The sequence below is a fragment of the Ursus americanus genome, chromosome 3 (genome assembly GCF_024610735.1).
Source record: "Ursus americanus isolate L20-20 chromosome 3, mUrsAme1.1.p, whole genome shotgun sequence".
NCBI lineage: Eukaryota > Metazoa > Chordata > Mammalia > Carnivora > Ursidae > Ursus > Ursus americanus.
This window is the reverse complement of record NC_142129.1, coordinates 89,264,507-89,285,211: the sequence shown is the minus strand read 5'-3', so window position 1 is coordinate 89,285,211 and position 20,705 is coordinate 89,264,507. Positions and strand designations below refer to the sequence as shown.

At 44.3% G+C, this 20,705-nt stretch overlaps 1 protein-coding gene across 1 annotated transcript in view; it reads right to left on the bottom strand.

Moving 5' to 3' along the window:
• Positions 1–20,705, bottom strand: part of POU6F2 (POU class 6 homeobox 2) — a 453,995-nt gene that overhangs the window by 231,246 nt on the left and 202,044 nt on the right. Inside the window, exons 3-4 of the mRNA XM_045793668.2 lie at positions 10,927–11,018; positions 7,525–7,753 (exon numbers count right to left, since the gene is read on the bottom strand). Coding sequence (XP_045649624.2) covers positions 7,525–7,753; positions 10,927–11,018 — 321 coding nt within the window. The remainder of the gene's footprint in view (positions 1–7,524; positions 7,754–10,926; positions 11,019–20,705) is intronic.

The following is a 20,705-nucleotide window of genomic DNA, read 5'->3' as shown; positions in this document are numbered from 1 at the left end:
TAAGGCTGTTTCTTGTTAAGCTGGTATGTTTCTGTTTACGTCAGATAATTAAAAGTATGGAATGTGATGTGTCTCCCCTTTGACTTGTCTCATTGTTCCAAATCTCCACCTAGGTTTCTCCTTTTTCTCATACACCGTGTTTGGACTTTCTTGTTTCTTATATTAAAGCTGCTTTGAGTCCTTGGAACTGCACAGGCATAACACATAAATGCAAACATATATCCATGAAAATATCATCGTATAATTGCATCGTCTTTAAGTTTGCTCATCTCTAACGCATCGGCCCTACACTGACCACTCCGCATGCACAGGCAAGGCATACAAGGCCCTCCAGTATCACCCCTTCCTGCTCCTCTGGTCTGATTTCTTGCCACCTCAGACTCCTAAACTTCACTCGAACAACAACCAAAACAGTTCAGAGGACTCTAGACTCCATGCTTCTCATGCCTTCTCCTCAACACTGAATGTTCTCTTTACTTCTTTTCGCTTGACTAACTCTGACCTTAAAATCCATCCATCCATCTATCCATCCATCCACCCACCCATCCATCCATCCTTGAGCACTTATTATGAGGCAGGCACTGTTTGAGCTCTTGGGCCATATCATTGAATCAAACAAAGATGCCTATTGTAGGGCTTACATTCTGATGGCAGGACCAGACAAACACTACATGTCATAAACACATTCATTGTACGCAGATATTGTCTCCAGAGCATCAGGGCCAAGCATTAGGATGCTGCCACCACTGCCTAATGTGGCTGCAGGAAGTGTGACCCTAAGTGCTTATAGAGAAAGAAAGAAAAAAGTTTCCGCCATTCCTAAGACTTTAAGGCTGTGTAGAAGGTAGTAAGTGTTGTGGACAAAGGAAATAAAGGAAAGCAGGTGGGGGGAACAGCAGTACCGGGGGGCTGTGGGGGGGGAGTAGGCTGATGGTTTCTGAGGAAAGAGTCTTTCAGGCAGAGGAAATGTCCTGCACAAAGGCCCTTGTGTAGGTGCGCGTTTAGAGAGCGCCAAGGAGGTCAGAGTGCCCGCACCCCGAGGCCGATTGAGTTGGAAGAGAGAACCGGGGGAGTGAAAAAGCAAAAATAAATTAGACTGAAGATGTATGCCTCGAAAAAAACTGTGGCACCTGGAACTGACTGAAAGCAAAAAGATCAGAAGCATTCTCGGTTTCTGAGAGAACCACGGTCCTAAGGGAGCTACAAATCTTTAACTATTGGAAATTTCAAGCAACCCCTGGGACCCCAGAGCTTCCGTAAGCCGTACATGGACTGAGGAAGTGCTCAAATAAAGGCATATTTCTCAACTTTCTCTTCAGAGATAGCCAAGAAAGATAATGGGCAGGGAAGAATCTTCCAGGGGTAGAGCGAAGGGCCAAGGAAAACTGTGGCCAAGGGTGCTTCCCAAGGGCTGCCCGATGGAGTAATCTCTCCCTGACCCCAGGGGAGGGGATCTGCCCATGTCTGCCTGCTAAAATGTTGGACTGGCTATGGATAAGCCCATTGTGGCCTATTCTTACAATGGAACACTGCTCAGAAATGAAAAGAAAAGAACCCCTGGCATGGATTAATCTCAAAAACATGATGCTGAGTGAAAAAAGCCAGACACAAAAGCATACATACTGTAGAAATCCATTTATATGAAGTTCTAGAACAAACAAAACCAATCGACAGTGATAGAAAGCAGATGAGGGTTGGGTTGCCTGGTTGGAGGGACACAACTGACTTACAAAGGGACACAAGGGAACATTTTAGGGGAAATGAAATGTTTTCTGTATTGACTGTGGTGGACGGAGGTCGCATGGGTATATACAATTATCAAGACCCATTGAGCTGTGCCCCTAAGATCCATGCATGTTATTGTATGTAAATGATGCCTCAATTCCAATAACAAATACCAACAAAACAAACAAAAAGGAAATGTGAGGTAGCTGGCACACGAAATTCCTAAAACCAAAAACATTCCCACATACTTTACCCTGTACAGACTTTAATTTGGAGAGTGAGAGAAAACCAGGGCTGGTATCCTGCCAGCACAAAGGGCAGGAAAACCACCCTTGGCCTTGATTTTTCAGCTTGCCTTGAACCTAATTGCTTTTCCATGTTCAGGTTAAGCAGCACTCTCTAATGTATTTTTGGTCATTAATTTAAATGTTATGCTTGACTGAACTGGAATGTTCCCACTTTGATATAAATCTCCTACGTAGCACATTTATATTCTCCATTTATGTTGCCCACAGTGATTAGTGGGTTATCTCTCAGCCTGTGCAATGAGAACAAGTCACTAACTTGAATCATCTGTCCCAGACATAGACCCAGCTCTGCTGTCCCATGAACCCCTTGGTGCTTGTCACTTGTTTTGAGGCTCTATGTGTCTACGTCTTCTGCCTCAATCCCCAAAGAGCAGAAAACACAACCCATTTGCATGAATTCCATAATGGGGACTTTATTCTGCCACATCAAATAATAATCTAGTTCCCACACTAGGACAAATGCAAACTCTATTTTGAGCACGGCTATCTATGTTTCAAAATAGTAAGTAAATGGAAGAACTGGCTTTTAAAGGAGTTTATAGAGTATACGACAGGTCACCCTGAGTCATTTTCCTTCTTTAAGCTTCATGGTTGTCATGAATCTCCTCTCACAGGTGTGGGTTCACTGACAGTCACGTGAGACCAAATCCCGTGAGCAGGGGACAAAGGACACAGGAATGGAAGGACCAGAGTAGTGATGGTGGGAGGTGCTTGGCAGGGGCAGAGCTATCAAAGAAAAGAGAGGAGAGAATGCAAAAGTGCATCTACTTCATGTAGGGACGTAGAGTGTTGAGGAGTAGGTCATGTCTAGGTCTCATCTCAGTTTAGAGCAAGACTGGGCTTGAATCCCAGCCAGAACTTCCACAGACTTCCCCTAAAATATTCAGAACATAAACCCCATCCATGGCATCTCTGAGTTCGGAGCTAGTTTCCATCTCTGCCCACGCCCACAGGAGGGCCTCCTGGTCTGTATAGTAATCCCAGCAGACAGGCCAATACCCAGCCTGCCTCCCTTGGCGCCCCTTCTACTGATGAGGGAGGCCCGAGCGTGTCTCTCAAGCATGTTGCACAAGCTCCGTACCACGTCAGCCCAGCTCCCTCTTCCACCCACATTACCCCTGACTGGATAGGAACGCATATGTCCACATGGGGCAGTCAATCTCTAGTCTGGCCAGCGACCTGCAAGGTAGCCTAGAATGCAAAGTCTCAGCCCATCAGGAATTGGAAAGTTGGGGAGTTTGAGTTTTTGATAGACATGGAGATGGGGATAAAAACAGAGATGGTAGAGATAGCAATGGAATGTTCCTAAGAGGTACATGGGTTGGGAAGATGTCCGTACTCCAAGGAGTATGGAATGGAATATGGAATGGAATATGAGTGAACTAAAATGAGGGGCTAGCCAAAAGTCAACCAATGCAGTAGAGAAGAGTCACAAGGAGGAACAGGGGAAGAGAGGAGACAGCTTAGAAGTGGGGGCACATGCCTGTCTACTCAGAAGGGAGAATGAGACCGCTTGCAGCCTGGTGGTTCACTGGATTCTCTGATCCCCAAACTCTAATCCCCATTCTCTAATCTCTAATCTCACTGGTTTCTCTAATCCCCAAACTCCACATCCAGGGCTCCTGAGGCTGGGCCATAGGGTGTTCCTGGGATTCTGCAAGATTTCTAACTCGTTATTCCCAGCTGTTTCCTTAAAAGAAGACCCCTTCCTTGATGAGGTAGGAGTGCTCTCTTTCCTGCATGGAAGGATCCGAGGAGAAAGGGAGAACAATCCCCAGGCTGTGCAGATGGGTTTTCTGCAGCGCCACGTGGTCTCTTTTTCAGCAATGCAAAGCTTTTGCTGGATAAAATCTAGGAGCAAAGGCTTTAATCAATCATGCTTCATTTGTGCAAGAGAACACCTCTCGGTCTTGGGGATGTGAATGTCCTAAGGGAAGCAATAAGCTAATTCCCAAATAAGTTACTCCTTTCAGTCCTTACCCTCATTAGAGGCCTGGTTTGGTGAGTTAGAGCAGGAAAATTAACAAGAGCACTTCTCACAGTCACAGGGCTCCCCATCACCCTGGGATGCTCAGAATCTCGGGAGGCTGATGGAGAGAGTAGGGAAGTTGCTAAATGGATTTTGGAAAAGCTCCCTAGACCAGGCTTCCTTAAACTTTAGTGTACAGAGGAATCTCTTGGGAATCTTTTAAGAATGCAGATTCTGTTCAGCGTGCCTGGGGTGGGGCTGAGAGCCTGCATTTCTAACAAGCTCCCACGTGAGCTGATGCCGTTGGTCTGGGAATGACGTTCAGAGGAGGAGACAGTGATAGGACCCCTGCTGCCTGAGCAGAGAAAAGCCACTCAGTGTAACACCATGTCATTAATGCTCATTAAAATACATGCATGAATCATGGTCTCTGAGGGTCTGAGAGCAATTCTGTGTCAACTTGATAGTGAACGTAAATGAACCAGCTCCCAATCCCTTTAGTAAAGAAGAAGATACTTGAAAACTTATCCCTGAATTCCAAACCATTAAGAAACCGATGTCAGTATTTTTCTTTCTTAGCAAATTTGTAGCTTTTGAGCTGGAAGGACGGACAGGCTGAAGGGCTGGGCAGCAAGGCTGGAGAAAGTCAGAGCTAATTCCAGCTGGCAGGCTTATTTCATGAATAAACCTTCACGTTTCACAATGAGGAAAGGGGGAACCATCCAGAACTAAGTGCCTCGTATGGAAACAGGTTCCATTTCAGACTAGGTGTTTTAACGCTTAAATCCCTCCCCCTCACACTGACGGATCACACCTGTTTTATAAAATCATCCAAGAAGGTGCAGTATTAATTAGTATTGGGCAGACTTACTGGTGGTTTCAAGACTCTTAAAAGCCTTGGAAGCTCCTGTGCTTCTAGGGTCTAGGGTGGGCCGTGGGGAGGGGTGGAGCATTCTACCCTGTCGACCACACAAATGTGTGTAAGGACTCCTTCTGGAGTATCGTAGCCTATGAACCAGATTACCACCCTCGAAAGAGGATGAGACTGGATGATGTTGAGGATTGACTCAGTCTCAAAGTCGACCAGGACCCCTGCAGATGGCCTGCGAGCCAGCCACCCACCATCTCCAGAGTCCCGCCACCTTCTTGACATAACCTGGAAAACCACACAAGCCATAGATACTGCCTACAGACTGCCAAGGGCTGCAGTAGGTTCCTGAAAGGGGGTGAGGTCATCCTTGGGTCAGATACTGGCTGACAAGGTGACCAACCGGCACTGCCCTTCCGGTGGTAAACACACATCTTGGGCACCGTAGAGATTCAAGCATTTACCCGATTCTCATTGTTATTGCCCCCAGACTTCTGGCAGGTGCCCAACTCCTTCTTGTTTGCCTGGGGCCCTTCCTGGTTCCAACAGTGAAAGTCGCATGTCCCCAGAAAACCCCCAGTCACCAGCAAACTAGGGTGGTTGGTTACTTCTCGAACTAGTGAGGTCTGGATAGTCAAGAAATCACGTGGGAAGATACAAAAGGAAGAGAAAAGCCCAAGGGAATTGCAGGGAACTTCTCTGGATCCTAACAGTGACTTAGGAACTGGGATTCATTCACAAAGTTATTAAAGAACAAAGTGCTGGAGGAGGGGCTTGAGTGTTAAGACCGATGAGGATGAGGAAGGTTTCCCTGTAACAGGCTGACTGGCAACCAGGAGATATTTTATTTTAATGACCTCACCACCTGCCCTCCCAACAAAGGGAGACAGATTTCCTTGTGTCTGTGCAGTAGACAAGAGCTTGACCATCAACTCCAATCAACACACTTCTGAAGGTGAGGCCGTTAAGAAAATCATGTAAGAAGCACCAAGGGGTAAAAAGAGTTAGCACTCTCATTGAACCTACTTACTCTGGACACAAATCTTAGAATTTCTTTTCTGAAACCAAAGGTGCCAAAAAGAACCAAACTCCAAACTATAAGCTAATCCAAAATTTGATATTTAGAGAAAAGAGAAAACCTTGATGGAAGTCCACACTCCACATTAGTCCATAGTCGCTAACTTTGAGCCCTTAAAATAACCAGGTGTTCAATCTTGAGAAGACCAAACCATAATAAAGATACAACAAGCCTGATTTTTTGGACTCTGATTTTGGCATCTATTTTAACCAAGCAAGATTAATTCATGACCTAGAAGTTCTGTGAACTTATGTTTATTTATAATATTCAATATTCCCATAGGCACAAACATTGCAAATGGAAGGTTGCATTTTGATAATGCCCATTTCTTCATTAAGATTTCATCATCCACCTACATTAGAAAGCCTCTCCCTACACTTTGTTGCTTCGGCTTTCACCTTGTGTATTCCTGCCTTATTTGCTTAATCTTGAGATCCTGGCTCCCAGGCACTTTCAAATTTGAAACAAGTAAAGTTTGTGCATTAGCGTGTCCTGGGCATGCATGATTTATGAATGGCAGGTTTCTTGGCACAATTTAATGGTATGAGAGCGACTTTGTTTTAAACATTAAAGGGAAAGTCAAGAAGTGGCAACAATAGGTGGGATATTAGAACATACGGTGTGTAAAAAAGTTTGGGTCAGGAGTTAACCAGTTCTTAAGTGGTTTACTTCGTAATCTTTGGGCTGATGGAGCTCTGACATTTGACCAACTACAAAAAGTGCTTTAAACTCTTACTCTGATAACTTACTGCATCCAACTCTCACTCTGAAAAAAAAAAAATTTCTTTCAAATGGCTAACATTCATATCAATGGGGAAAACAAACACCTTTGAGCAGCCCAAAACAAATTCATTTTCTCTTTTGTTAGGCATCCTAATCGTCTCATATTCAGGCCATTTTTCACCATAAAATTCGTCCTTCAACAGAGTCTTGTAAATCAGTCCATCAATCAGCGTTAGCAAATCTTTCCTAGAAAAGTGAAAACCTTTGTAGTACCAGAAGAACTATCCTTCCAGTGTTAAATGAGTCTTGTTAAATGCTCACATAATATAAAGGCTCGACCTACAAGTCTATGATCTCAAAGAATACAATTTCTGTTTAATAATTATAACTAAAAATACTTAGCAAGAAAACAACAATTAAATTAAGACTTCCAAATGCTACCTTGTATTGGAGATGTTCCAACCACTTCCCTCACAAACAAATCATGTATAAGCTTTCTTTGCGGACGCTACACCGAAAAACTCATGAGATCATAACCCAGGTCCTCAAATAACAACACGATAAGATTACATCTAAGTTTTTGATGTGTTGCACAATGATTGCTCACAGGTGCCTCTAGAAGACCTGAAAGGTTGCAAATCCATGCTAGGAAACAAGGACTGATAAAGCCCATGGCTTGAGCAAGCCTGGGATTCACAGATAACTTGAAACTTTGCTTCCTACACAAGCCTTCCATCTCCCTTGATAGTGGGAGCAGCTCTGAACCACATTCACAACTGGGGGCATGTGAGCACTCTAGGGAACACTGGCCAGTGGATAGAGCCCTACACGGCACATGGAGACAATGGGTTACCTTGTAGATTTTGCAATGGTAGAGTCATAATGCCTCCAGCTGCAGCGGCTGCTACCAGCCCTTGGATGTTGGTGAGATTCGCGGTAGGCAGTGTGAGGACCAGTCCTTGTTGTCCTCCTAGCTGTCCGGCCATGTTGAAGGGGATGAGGATGGGCTGGTTGAGGGCCGGCGTGCCTCCCGGCATCACGCCAGCGACAGCCGAGGCTAACTGCTGTGCTGTCAGAAGTGGCTGCAAGGAAACAGATAATCCTAGCTCACTTTCCAGTGGAACCAACACATGGCCTTTCACGGCATTTTCTTCTAGAGGTCTAGTTCTTCTAGCAGGGTCAGAAACTTCCTGAACAAGGAGCAAACACACATGCTCTGTTCTAGAATGAACCGGTAGGAAAAAAAAAATTGAAATCACATTTCATTTATTTCTTTGGAAAATTTCATTTGGCTTGGATTTCTTTTGAGGAACTCAAATACCTTTCAAAGCAATACCTTACACTAACATATTATTCTTCCGATGAATTTCCATTTGATCTTAACCTTACATATTTGAAATTCTTTGCTAATTTGTTTTGTGTTTTTCCAGAAAGGACTCATTGGCATCAGAGGGTTTTGTTTTGTTTTGTTTTGTTTGGCTTTTTCAAAAGTAACAATAAAATACTATTTTTATTTACTAACTTAGCAAAAATAATGTAAAAGTTACAGCACGCTGGTAGGTCTCTAGTGACACCATTATGTGGATTTAGGATATATACACAATCATAAGCCTTTTGGAAAGCAATTTGGAAATCTATATCAAGAGCTGCAAAAATATTCAACCCCTTTTGACTCCGAATATACTCCTGGGATACAGCCCGAAGATACCATTCAAAAAGACAAAAAATAAATGCATGAAAACATGCATTATGTTTAAAAATATATAAATGTTGAAAAATATTTTGTTACAGTTCTAAACTCAGCAAGGTATTACACCAACCTTAAAATGGATCATCATGGCACCTCTTTAGAAAAATAGAAAATGTTTATGAGAATACATAAAATAAACTGGATAATCATTAAGCAATGATAATGAAATTATTAAAATGGTCAAGTTGTGTGTGTATATTAAGAGTTCTAAAAAAAGTACAGGAAAACAAAAATATTTGATGTGGATACGTTGGAAAATCTTTTAAAGAAGTCTTTTGCTTTTACTCTAACATTCTTTGCTCAGTTCATACAACATTAGAAACACGGGTTTGTGTCTGCTATTACCCAATAGCCATCGTTCGATATGGAAAGGCAGCCTCATCGGTGTGCGCTTTGGGCCCTGGGCGTATTTGAGCCCGGATGTGGGCTCGTCACCAGGATGACCTAGGAAGGATTCCTGTGCTGATGGGCCACGTGACCAGAAGGGTCATCGGTCTTCTAGTCCTCAATCCAGGACTTTCATTACACCCTTTTGGGAACCACGTGACACGTCATGCCATGTCCATTTTTCCTCTGGAGGAACCAAGACAAAACTCTTACAGAGGGGGTTCGACTTTCTTGTTTTTAATGCAGCATGATGTTATAAAATAAAAGGTAACTAAATATAGGCATAGTACAAAGCCCAGTAAATTGCAGCCAGGCACTACTCTAACATTGCCGTGTGCATATTAATGCAGTTGTCCTACCAGTGAGATACAGAGGGATTAGGAACTTGCCGAAAGCCCTGTATCTGGTGGGCATCAGGGGTTCGTGTCAAGGCACGCTGCTCTGGAGCCCATGGCTCACCCCTTTCTGGCCATGCCCTCTCATACACGGAACTGATTCAGAGACGTGGGGCTGCTCCCTTTGCAGAATGAGGGGAGGAGGGCTGAACCCGCTCTCCGGCCACTGCCTACAGCCTTCCCTCGCAGCTCCTTCCGGGGACGCCTCTGCAGAAGCCCTGGGACACCAGAAGCAGCCTGGTTTTGGACCATTCCAGACTCCACGGGCCTCGCTCCTAATCTGTTAGAGTCTACTAAATTCACAAAGAGTGACTGTCTTGCTTTAATAAATAAATAAATAAATAAATAAATAAATAAATAAATAAATCAATAAAGCTACACTAAAGCACAAAATAAACATATTTTTTAAGAGTAAGTACAAAATGATACACTGGTCCTCAGATCGCTGGAGTTACATCACTGCCCACAGTAATATCATGGTAAGAGGGGAGGCAAACAGCTGGTTCTCAGACTACGCAGGTCACAGATTTGGGGGGGTTGGCTGGTAGTATTTTTTTAAGTTGAATTCTCGGGATTGAAGCAGTGCACGCACTCTCCAGCTTGTCGAGGTGATCACCACGTCTTACTGTCTGGGTCTGTCACACATTTACGTGGCCTGGAGGCATGAGTTTGTCAGCCCTGGTATGTTTGCACACACGCACATGCACACACACACACACACACACACACACACACACACGATGTCACAAGCGTGAGATTTTTAGAAAAGGCATAGCTGGAAGATGCCGGCTTCCGAGATTCCCAGTAGAACGCTCTCTGGGCTTCCATGGTCGAGCAGACACCTCTCCAGCCTTTCTGTCCTTGAGCACCAAGACATCTATCTGTGTTCTGAGACAGACATTAGGACCTGAGACCACAGGGAGTCTTGGTGGCTGCTGGAACAAAAGCGAGGACCAACCCAAGCCCTACACTTGGGTTTCCAAGTCTTGAACTGGTGCGCCCTCGAAGTGCTGAAAGTGATTAATTTGCAGGAACAACAATGACCGCAAAGGGGAGAGACAGGCTCCCACATCTGCCTCTTCTCCCATAAAAGCAGGTGAACTCCGAAAGCTTCCCACTAAATACCAGAGCTAAGACAACAACAGCCAAGAGCCCAGCTCTTACAGTTGTGTTCTACACCTCCATATAACCACACCAGGCTGCAAAGCACAAATATTGGACTTTAAAAAATAATGAATGCATTTCTTTATTAATGCAAGAGCCGTGTGTGATGTGCAGTATTGTCAAACCCAATAAGCTGAACTTGCATTAAAATTGCATTAACTTTTTTATATTAAATCACATCCTGTATTTCAAAAATGGCTGTAGTAAGGTTGAAGTAACTTAATTTTCTTCACACTCCAGTCATTAAAGTTTTACTTTCTAGAAAACTGCGTGGTAACCAACGGCACATTGGTAAGTGGGTTTTAAGAAGAAGAAAAAGTTTCCAAATGATTAAAACCAACACTGCCTTTAAAAAGAGAGGAGTTCTGCAAACACTTTTTTTTCCCCTTGATGGCATTTAATAAATAATGCAGTCATACAGTTTCCCATACAAAAATTTATCACCACGTTTGCTCTGTTGGAGTTGATTGCATTTAACTCGTTACTATTTATTTGGTTATTTATATGGTTAAACCATCCTAAATGCAGCCTAATGGAAAAGCAGTCAAGAGATACTGACCTGCGGCCCAACCGGGAAGGGGGGATGGGTCTGACTGGCCTGGTGTTGGTCAGGAGAGCCTGTGTCTGATAAAGCCGGGTTTCCTCTGGCCCCTGGAATTCAAAAGAGAAGTGCTCCCTTTAATAGAAGATCCAGCCCGGGAACTGCCCATGACCCCATTTTCCTGTGATGTCACATAACATTAAAGTACAGATGATGTGCCAGAGTGGATTATCAATAGCTCCAGTGCTCAAATCACTTGTCAATGGCATAAATTATGCTAACGGATAGTCAGGATGGCCAGTCATTCCAGGAGGGAGGAGGCTGCGACAGGGGGGAAAGTGACACCATCATCAGTCCCACTAATAGGCTCGCATGATCCATCAGTTTGCACAGCGTATGCCCGTGCGTGGCGCGGGTGGGAAGCCACATCCTTTATGCATAGGAGGGCAACAGCTCATCTCATTTCCCAAAGCCAGAGAACGTGTGATCTCAGACATGACCAAGTCCATCTATATTAGCCCTTACTATGGCTGCAGACCCTTAAGCCTTTTCTCCATGCCCATTGCAGACACCAGTGGGTGAATGGGTTTCCCTAGAGACAGCCTTTTTCAATGTCACCTTAGGTGATGCCCTGGACAGCACGTGGATTTCCTGGAGCAAGTTTCCTGGGCGCTAATGAAAACGGCAGGAATAACTCACTAACTCCAGGGAGCCCCGCTGTGCTGTGCTGTTGGACGCCGAAGCACGAGAAATGAAATCCCACCAAAACAGCAAGTCTTTCACATCTTCGTAAAACAGAGTAGTTTCTCGGTGTGCATTCGTGTACTTTGTTTCAGGACAGACTGCAGCAGGTAGCATAGTGGCAGGAACCATAAACAGATGAAGAGGGAAATAAAAAAATAAATAAATAGAGCTGGCTGCAATTTTTGAAGGGCTTGACTCAGTAGCTTTTGTTTTCTTGGTGGTTGAAATTCAATTCCAAGCCACCCTTAATGAGATCCTCTCTCCTGATGTTTGTCCTATGAATAGCAAGTGGGAGACAATTCAAACCCTGTTTACTGGCATGCCATGGACGACCAGGAAAAAAAGATATGATTCTGTCACGCTTATAAATTTTAAAGAAGGTATTATTGGCTCATTTAAAACAAATTCTTCTATATATTCTCCAAAGGGACAGACTTATAAATAATGGAAATGTGGAAAAAAATATTTCAGCACATTAAGCTACAAATAAAATTGACTGCTACATATTATTCAATTGACTTCTATCTCCACTGCGATATGTCAATCATAACAGCATTTTATAATAGGATTAAGCAATAAATGTGCAAAGCCATTATGCAGAAATCTGAAAATCTGATTAATTTGTAATATTTTTTTGTGCAGAAAGTCGGGAATGGACATTGCTTGGGGAATACTTACAAGCATTCTATTGAAATTTCTAAATTGATTTGGAACAAACTAATAAAAACACAGACTTGCTGACATTTTATAAAGTGAATTCTGTCAAAATATGTTTGGCATTTTAATGATTGCTGTCATTTAATAACAAGGGTAAGATGACCCATCACGAGATGCCAACAATTTCCTCATAATGTGCACTAGACCTTTCTTCTACATTTTTTATATGCAATGTACTCATTATGCTCGAGTAGTAGGGCACTTTCAACTGTGCGCTTTGCTGGGTGAATCTCGTATTTCTGCTCTTGTATAATCAAGTCCGATTTTGCCTTAAAATTCTCAGCAGAGCTTTGTGTACTTTTATAGAGCAAATCCGGGCCCCCAAGGGATGCGTTTGGTCACTTAGGTATATTCCCAAATGGCTAAAAACCCACTTTGGTTTAGTTTTTGAAGACACTTTAAAATTTGGGGAGGCTTCTCCATCCCCACTGGGCATGGATTTTGACACCAGATTGCGAAAAGAAAGTTATACAATACACAGGAAGAGAGAAAACCCCTGCTGCACAATTAAAACACATATATGTCTTAATTTAAAAATTTTTCTATGCTGTACGAGGCCCTCCAGCTTCAACTATTTTTCATGTGAACCAGGCCGGCTTTTGGACCTTGTGCTTCACGATACACCATTGTAAGGTTTAGGGTCTGTCCCATGCAGGCACCGTGTCAATGAGCTGTTGTTCGTGGCTTGTTGCCTGAAACTTTACACAGATTACATTTGCCTACAATGTACTCTTTGCTGCTGGAGGCCCTCCCCAGCACAAGGCAGCTTGTCCTGAGGCCGTTTATTCTCCAAAATCATGTTCGGTGCAGGCCGGGGCAATTCCACCCAATTTCATGTGTAAAATGAAGTCTTTCACAGGCTTTAGAGGAGATTATGTATGCTCTCCTGCCTGGATCAAAAAGCAATGTTTCTTCTTCATGCACATCTCCATTTTCCCCAAACACATGTATCATGCTTAACCTTGTAGGACCATAAACGAATCTGTCTGGTCGGAAGGCAGCTCCCAAATCAGGGGCCTTCTCAGAGCCAGAGGGGGGAAGCCAGCAGTCAGAATGAATAAATGACGTTGGCTAAGGGTTTCCCAGAGATTTGAAGCAGCTATGTGTTAGCAGGGACTCTGAGGTCACCTGTTCCCACGGCCACAGACATGAAAACGTGAATTTAAACGGGCTGGGCAGGTTCCTCCTGACCAGGATCCTAGGACACACGTTCCCTCTCTGGAGATCAGGGAGGCCCAGAATATTACCTGTTCTGAAGGTAATAGGCTGCACTTTTCCAGGCGGCGCCTGTGAGCTTCCGTAGAGCAGGGACGGTCTCCGCTCTGCACACCCAGTCCCTAAGGCAGGTGGGGCATTTGCACGCATCGAAATCGTCACTCAATAGGAAATAGAGGTTTGGCTTTTAATCTGGGGGCGGTAGAATTCCCATAAGATAGGCATTGGCATCCACTTGACTATTTACTATTGTTTAGTATAAGCCTTGGAAATATCTTTAAAGTACTAACTTATTGGCAAATTCTACCCAGATTCCAATTTAGAGACTGAAAGCAGTTTGGCGTCTGGATTAAAAGCAAGGGCTCTTTTAAGCTTTAAGCTCTACCTGGGTCTCAGTTTATGCCACTTAACTAGGTATGTGAACTTGGACTTGTTTTCCAACTTCTTTATGCATCTGTTTCCTCCTCTAAAAGTTCGGATGATAATAGTGCCTCCCTCATAGGATTGCTGTTTATAAGAATTAAATGAGCACAGAGATTTATAAATTTCGTGGGACTGTGCATGTTTGTGCTAATTCCTTTGACTACTATTATTTAATAAGATTCAATTTATTTTTATTGTATTTAATATTATTTAATTTTTTAAAGATTTATTTATTTGAGAGAGAACAGAGAGAGAGAACAGAGAGACAGTAGAAGGAGAAGCAGACTCCCACTGAGCAGAGAACCTGACCTGGGGCTCCATCCCAGGACCCTGACATCAGGACCCTAGCCAAAGGCAGAAGCTTAACTGACTGAGCCACCCAGGTTCCCCAATATTCTTTAATTTGCCCATGACATACCCCTCCCAAGTCAACTTAATACACACTCCTGTTACTATGTGCGCAGTCCACGTCCCTGCCCAGGCTACCCTGACCGTGTATCCATATCATTTGATGAATGTATGGAACTGAACTATAGGAGCCTACATAGAACGCTTCTTTTGGTCCATGGTAACGTGATCAGGAAATGCGACAAAAAGATAACTGGCAAACGGCTTCCAGATTTTCACAGACCAGGGCTTGGACCACGTAGGTCCTACTCAGGCCTGAGAATCAGAATCATTCATGGGGCTTCTTGAACACAGAGGTTCACATCGTTCTTGGGGCTACCGACGGGATCGCTCATGGGCGGTGGTACTCACATGCATGTTTTCTAAAACCCGCCGGTGACTGAGGACCACAGAGGGGACAGCAGTGGTGTAGATACCGTCCACACAAATCTGGATCCCTTTGCGCTGAGGAACCAGATGTGAGTAGTTCCGTGAATAGCAGGTGGGGCACGAGCAGGCATTGCCCCCTCGTCTTCCAAGTGTCTGCACCCAGAGCGTTCTTCCGTCTTGTCCTAGTTGACGTCTAGCTTCTCAAGGGGAAAAACTATCTCAGATACGTCAATTTTATAATTAGGGTTTGTTCCCAGGTAATTCAAGGAGTGTGAAAACGGATTTGAAAGGGATGATAATATAAAATTTTCAATAGCTATGTAATAGGATTCAAGTCTCTGTAGATACAGGGACCCCTAGCGTAAGTCTGGTAGGGGAAGGATGGGTCCTAAATGGTGAGACACTGAGAGACTGAGTAGGAGTTATGCTCAGATAAAACTTATTCTTAATTGTTAAAATGCCTGCTCGTCAGAGCATGGGTTCATTCCACACCATCTTTCCATGTTGATCTCGCATCGGAAGGCTGCCAAGCTGCCTGCAGATCTCTCTGCTGCGGGGGGGGGGGGGGGGTTGGACCATCTGCAGAACTGACAGGGGGACACCCAGACCTGTTCTCCTCGCTTCCGTGCCTTCCTCAAGCAGCCTCACAAGTTCCACCCTCCCACCCAGCGCAGGGTGGGAGCTCCCGAACGACTGTCACTGTGTTCCTTATATCAGGTTCATTTTCTTTTGCAAATTCTTCTTCTCCTTCTTCTTGTTCTTGTTCTTCCTTCTCATCTCCCTCCCCTCCCCTTCTCCTCCCTCTTCTTCCTCTTCCTCCTCCCCTTCTTCTTCTTCCCCTTCTTCTTCATCTCCTCTTCTTTCTCCTTCCCCTCTTCTTTCTCCTTCGTTGTCATCATCCGATGCGTTTTCATTAACTAAAGCAAACCCAGGCTCGGTACCTCCCAGTTACTCTACAAGTAACAAAGGCGTACACTATGGTAGAGTATTAACTGCTCCCAGCCACCATCCTCCCTCCAGCTCTTTTGGGAGCTGACTTTTCCAAATAAGTCATTTTAAGAAGCAAATATAACATCTTTAATCCTGAGAGGGCATACTCCTTTCTGCGGCCTTATCCTGCTCCCTTTGCGAAGAGGATACGAGGCCAGGATAGATGGAGAAGGAACCAGAATTGCAAATAGGAGTTGCTCATCCAGAAGAAACCAGTTTCACTTTCTGCCCCGTGCTGGGCATCCCTCCCACGTTCAGTGCCCAAGATTCCTTTGCTAGCCACCGATACGTTTTTAACAAAGTGGTTTCTTCGGAGAGAGAGTTTGGGTATCTGTCCTCTATGCAGACATAATCACATGAAGGTCATAGGGATCGCTCAGATTTTCTGGTATTCGGACCTTCCTTACCCACTGTTCGCGGTTTTCCCCGGCCAGTGAGGTGACACCAAGATTGCTTATTAGAAGATGGACAGTTGAAGGCATTATTATTTCATGTTGGGTATGTGAACCCAGCTGAGCAGGGCAGAGGCCCCTCTCAACTACACTTCCTTTTCTTTCAATTTCTTCAAGATTCCTAAATGCCAAGGAGGGAGTCGATGTGTCTATAAAAATCTTTTTAGAGCCACTCCCACTGTTTGCCACTGCTTTTGCCAGTTGGGATTTCTTTAGGATACTGGCCACACACGTATTTATATACAGAACACTACCCAGACCCCTGGTGGAATTGGAGACTCTAGGGTAATAAGCCACGCCTGAAAATTAAATGTTCATTCATTCACATAAGGGTTTGTATGTCTTTGCAAGTCCTGTTGACAAGTACTTAGAACTTCACTCATTGAAGCCTGAAGAACAGAGGTCGGATGACATGTGAAAAATGAACTTCTTGATTCTTCTAGGAGGTGACTTCCCCAGCCTTTCGTGGAGAGAAAGCCAGTTTTCTCTGAAGGCTGGTCTAGGTGCTCAGTGGTCCTCAACGCTGATATTTATTTAAAGGCTGCACATGTACATGAGAAGTCAAAGGGAGATTTGAGATCTCTCTATCAAGTATAACAAGAAATCCTACAAAGCCCTTATCTGAAGACGTCTTTGTAATATCTACCAGAATTATTCCAAAGTTGCTTCTGTTCTACGGGTAGACTTAATCTATGTGTGCTGGAGAATAAAGACTTTTTTTTTTTCCTTTCTCAGACTTTACTAAATCTCCAGTCTCCCTGCAACAATTTTTTATCATTTGTTTTCACATCCATCTAATAAAAGCAGAGCTGAACTCCTGTGATATCTAGGCCAGTAAAGGTCTCCACTTCTGTAAATGCTTCCTCTTGGAAAAGAGATGAAAAAAGAGAGAGTCATCAAACACACTTAAGCAAAATTCCATGACATACTATTGGCATATAGGGAGCTTTGGGGTAGAGATTATTCCTTGAGCACTGCTATCTCCAAAAGAATATAAGTTCTTCAAGGGCAAAGGCTCTAACTCACCTTCGCATCTCCCATAGGCCAGCTCTTTACCATGTACGTATGTACGTCCATATGGATGCGTATACGTAGGGATGGGAAGGTCTGCGTGCAGGCTGGTGTTTATGTATGCTGTAGTGAGCTGGTATTCGTTTGTTTGTTTTTTTAAGATTTTATTTATTTATTTGAGAGAGAAAGCATGAGCAGGGTGAGGGGCAGAGGGAGAAGCAGACTCCCCGCTGAGCAGGGAGCCTGATGCGGGACTTGATCCCAGAACTCCGGGATCATGATCCGAGCCGAAGGCAGACGCTTAGCCGACGGAGCCACCCAGGCGCCCAGTGAGTTGGTATTCTTAAAATGATGGAGATATGTATCAAAGCGAACTGAAACCATTTAGACACAGATTTTAAACCACCTGAAAATGATTTGTCCAATTTTTACAGTGCCTTTTTAAATCAACACTGTTTCCAACCCAAGGATGAAGTCTTTGGTCTCAACTGATTGATAAGACTCTGGCAGAGCCCATGGGCAAGAAGGTCGAGTATACCCTGTGCTTTTATGCCTATCTGTGGAAGCTCCTCCTTTCATCCTTCATCCATGCTTAACCTAACTACACCAGGGCCTGCTAACATACTTTGCGAGGCTCAGTGCAAAATAAAAATGCAGGTCCCTGGTGTGAGGCTGGGAAGTCAATCTCCTCTTTCCTGAGGCTGCTGTTCTAATCCGTGGCACATGGGTGGTCCCACAGAACTGCATCCTCCCCACTGGGATGAGCTGAACACCTCGATCGGGGGCGGTGGGAAGCCACTGGTGAGTTGTGCACTGAGCAGATGACCTTCTCTGCACCTGACCCAGGCCCCCAGGAAAGGCAGAAAGGAGAGAGCAACAGCCACAGCCAGGCTTCCAGGGGTCCTGGGGCACCAAGGGCAAGGAGCAGGTCCTGGGGAGGTGAGGAGACAGTGTCTGGACTGCTAGAGGCTTCAAGCCCCCACCGCCCCCCACTCAGATGCTCTTGTTGTTCCATCAGACTTTACTTACAAGACACAATTTCAAAGGTAAATTATTAAGAATTGCAAGACAGTGGCCTCAGAGCCCTAGTCCCCACACATTGGGGGCCCCTCTGTGTGGGGAGCCCCGTGTGCCTACAGTGTCCAGGCCCATGAAGAAGGCCCTGCCCTTGGCTCACTGTCAGCTCCCGTTGACCATTCTGGGTTGCTAGTTTTCTGTCAAGGGACTTCCTTATAATGGGTCCTCAAATTTTGAAAGCTGAACCTAAACCTACATTGGGAATCCATTTTTCCAAATCAATACACATTTTGAAAATAATGTTTGCGTCCACAGAGGAATTTAGATACGGTCTTTTTCCCCCACAAGAAACTGAACTTACAAATCATCTTTGCCTCTATTAGACATCACTACCAATGACCACATAAATATACCATTTGGTAGAAAATTAAGATAAAACATTGCTTTGTTTCCTATGACTTCCCAGTTACCTATGCCTAAATTGGGAGGACAGGGCATGAATCCCTCAAAAGGGAAATCATATAAAACATGTCACATATCTTTTCTCAGTTGTAGACCTAGCTTTTTTTTTTTTTTTTTTTTTTTTTATGTGACAGAGAGACAGCCAGCGAGAGAGGGAACACAAGCAGGGGGAGTGGGAGAGGAAGAAGCAGGCTTCCAGCGGAGGAGCCCGATGTGGGGCTCGATCCCGGAACGCTGGGATCACGCCCTGAGCCGAAGGCAGACACTTAATGACTGCACCACCCAGGCGCCCCTGTAGATCTAGCTTTTGAACTGTGTGCTTTCACTTAAAAAAAAAAAAAAAAAAGACACAGCCTTTCTCTTCTCTCTCTTCTCTTCTGGACCATCACCAAGCTTGCCAACAAGGGGACATGATCTAAATACTCCAGGACAATATGGCTTATTGTTAGAGTTCTCCCACATTAGCTACCCATGGTACAACGTGCAAGAATGACTGAGAACTGACTTTAAATGTGCTTGAAAAATGGTCAAAGTGGTTAAATTAATCTGCTTTAAAATTTTGGTACAAGCTTAGGTGAAAATGCTATCGCACTTGTGTGTGTGTGTATGTGTCTGCACGTGTGCACGTGTGTGCATGCATGAGTATGCATTTGTGATTTGGAGTGGGAAGATAAGGCCAAAGCCAGGGAAGTTAATCCACCTTTTCCCACCTAACACCCTGCCTGTAGCACTGCGGCATTCAAGTGGTATGGGGTAGAGGTCATTGCGGTTCTTGTAATATCCCATTGACAGGGCTGCCCCATCAAAAGTCTCCTTAGGAGATGTTAGACTGTTTCAGTGTATCCAGGCTCTTGGCTGAGCAGCCCAATGTAGATACCTGGAAATCCAAGCCTGAAAGGGAGGGGGGATGTCAAATAGAAAATGCTATGTCATGGTAACATGAGCCCCCAATCCTGGCTTGGACCAACGTGTCATGGAAACCACCATGGTAGACCATCCCCCTCTTCTCCTCCAGGACCCTAGATGCCTTCCAGAGGCCTGAACTTGACACCACCCTTCAGCTGCGAGGAGGCTGCTGATCTGATGTTCTGAACAGGATTTCATCATGACTCACAACAGAATAAATCATTATTTCAATTGGAAATGGTGGCCTCTGGGTGCAGTCGCTTCTGATAGAATAGGCAGAGTACAAGATCTCAGAGACCACCGCCGACCCCACTGCAGAAACTTGTGGTCCTCCCTCTGCAGTGGTCGCAAATATCAGGTGGTTTGGTCATCACAGACCACAGACTTTCCAGACTCTGGAATGTCACAGAGCAGCCAAATGAAAGGAGCGCATTAATAGTCGTGTGAATAGAAGGATCTTACCATTTAATTTTGCCAAGCAAAAATACCTTTAAAAGCTGCCATGAACTGTCATTATCAGACAACAAAGGCATTTTAATGCCTCTCTTATTCCAAAAGGTGCGTTTACATTTATTTATTTATATATTTTTTAAAGATTTTATATTTAGTTGAGAGAGAGAGAGAAAGCACAAACAGAGGGAGGGGCAGAGGGAGAGGGACATGCAGACATCCTGCTGAGCAGGGAGCATGATGTGGGGCTCGATCCCAGGACCCCGAGATCATGACCTGAGCCAAAGTCAGACCCTTCACTGGACTGAGCCACCCAGGCGCCCCACGGGTGTGTTTACATTTAAAAGACAATCCTTTAAATAGAAAAAATTCAGGCTAATGAAAAACTCACTGCATTGGACTTTTTTTTTTTTTTCATTTTCCATTTGAACAGTGTCTGTTTAGTTTTAGGGGACACTGTGTGTCACAGCATCGGGGAGCTTCTCGTTGGCATGGTAGAGTTTAAGGAATAAGTATGCCTCTCCCTATCCTCCTCCGCAAACAAAATATGTCTGACACTCTGAAAATGTTTCTTCTTGAAATAACTAATCTCTCTTTTCCTTCAATCCTTATTTTTAGAGACAGCGATATAAT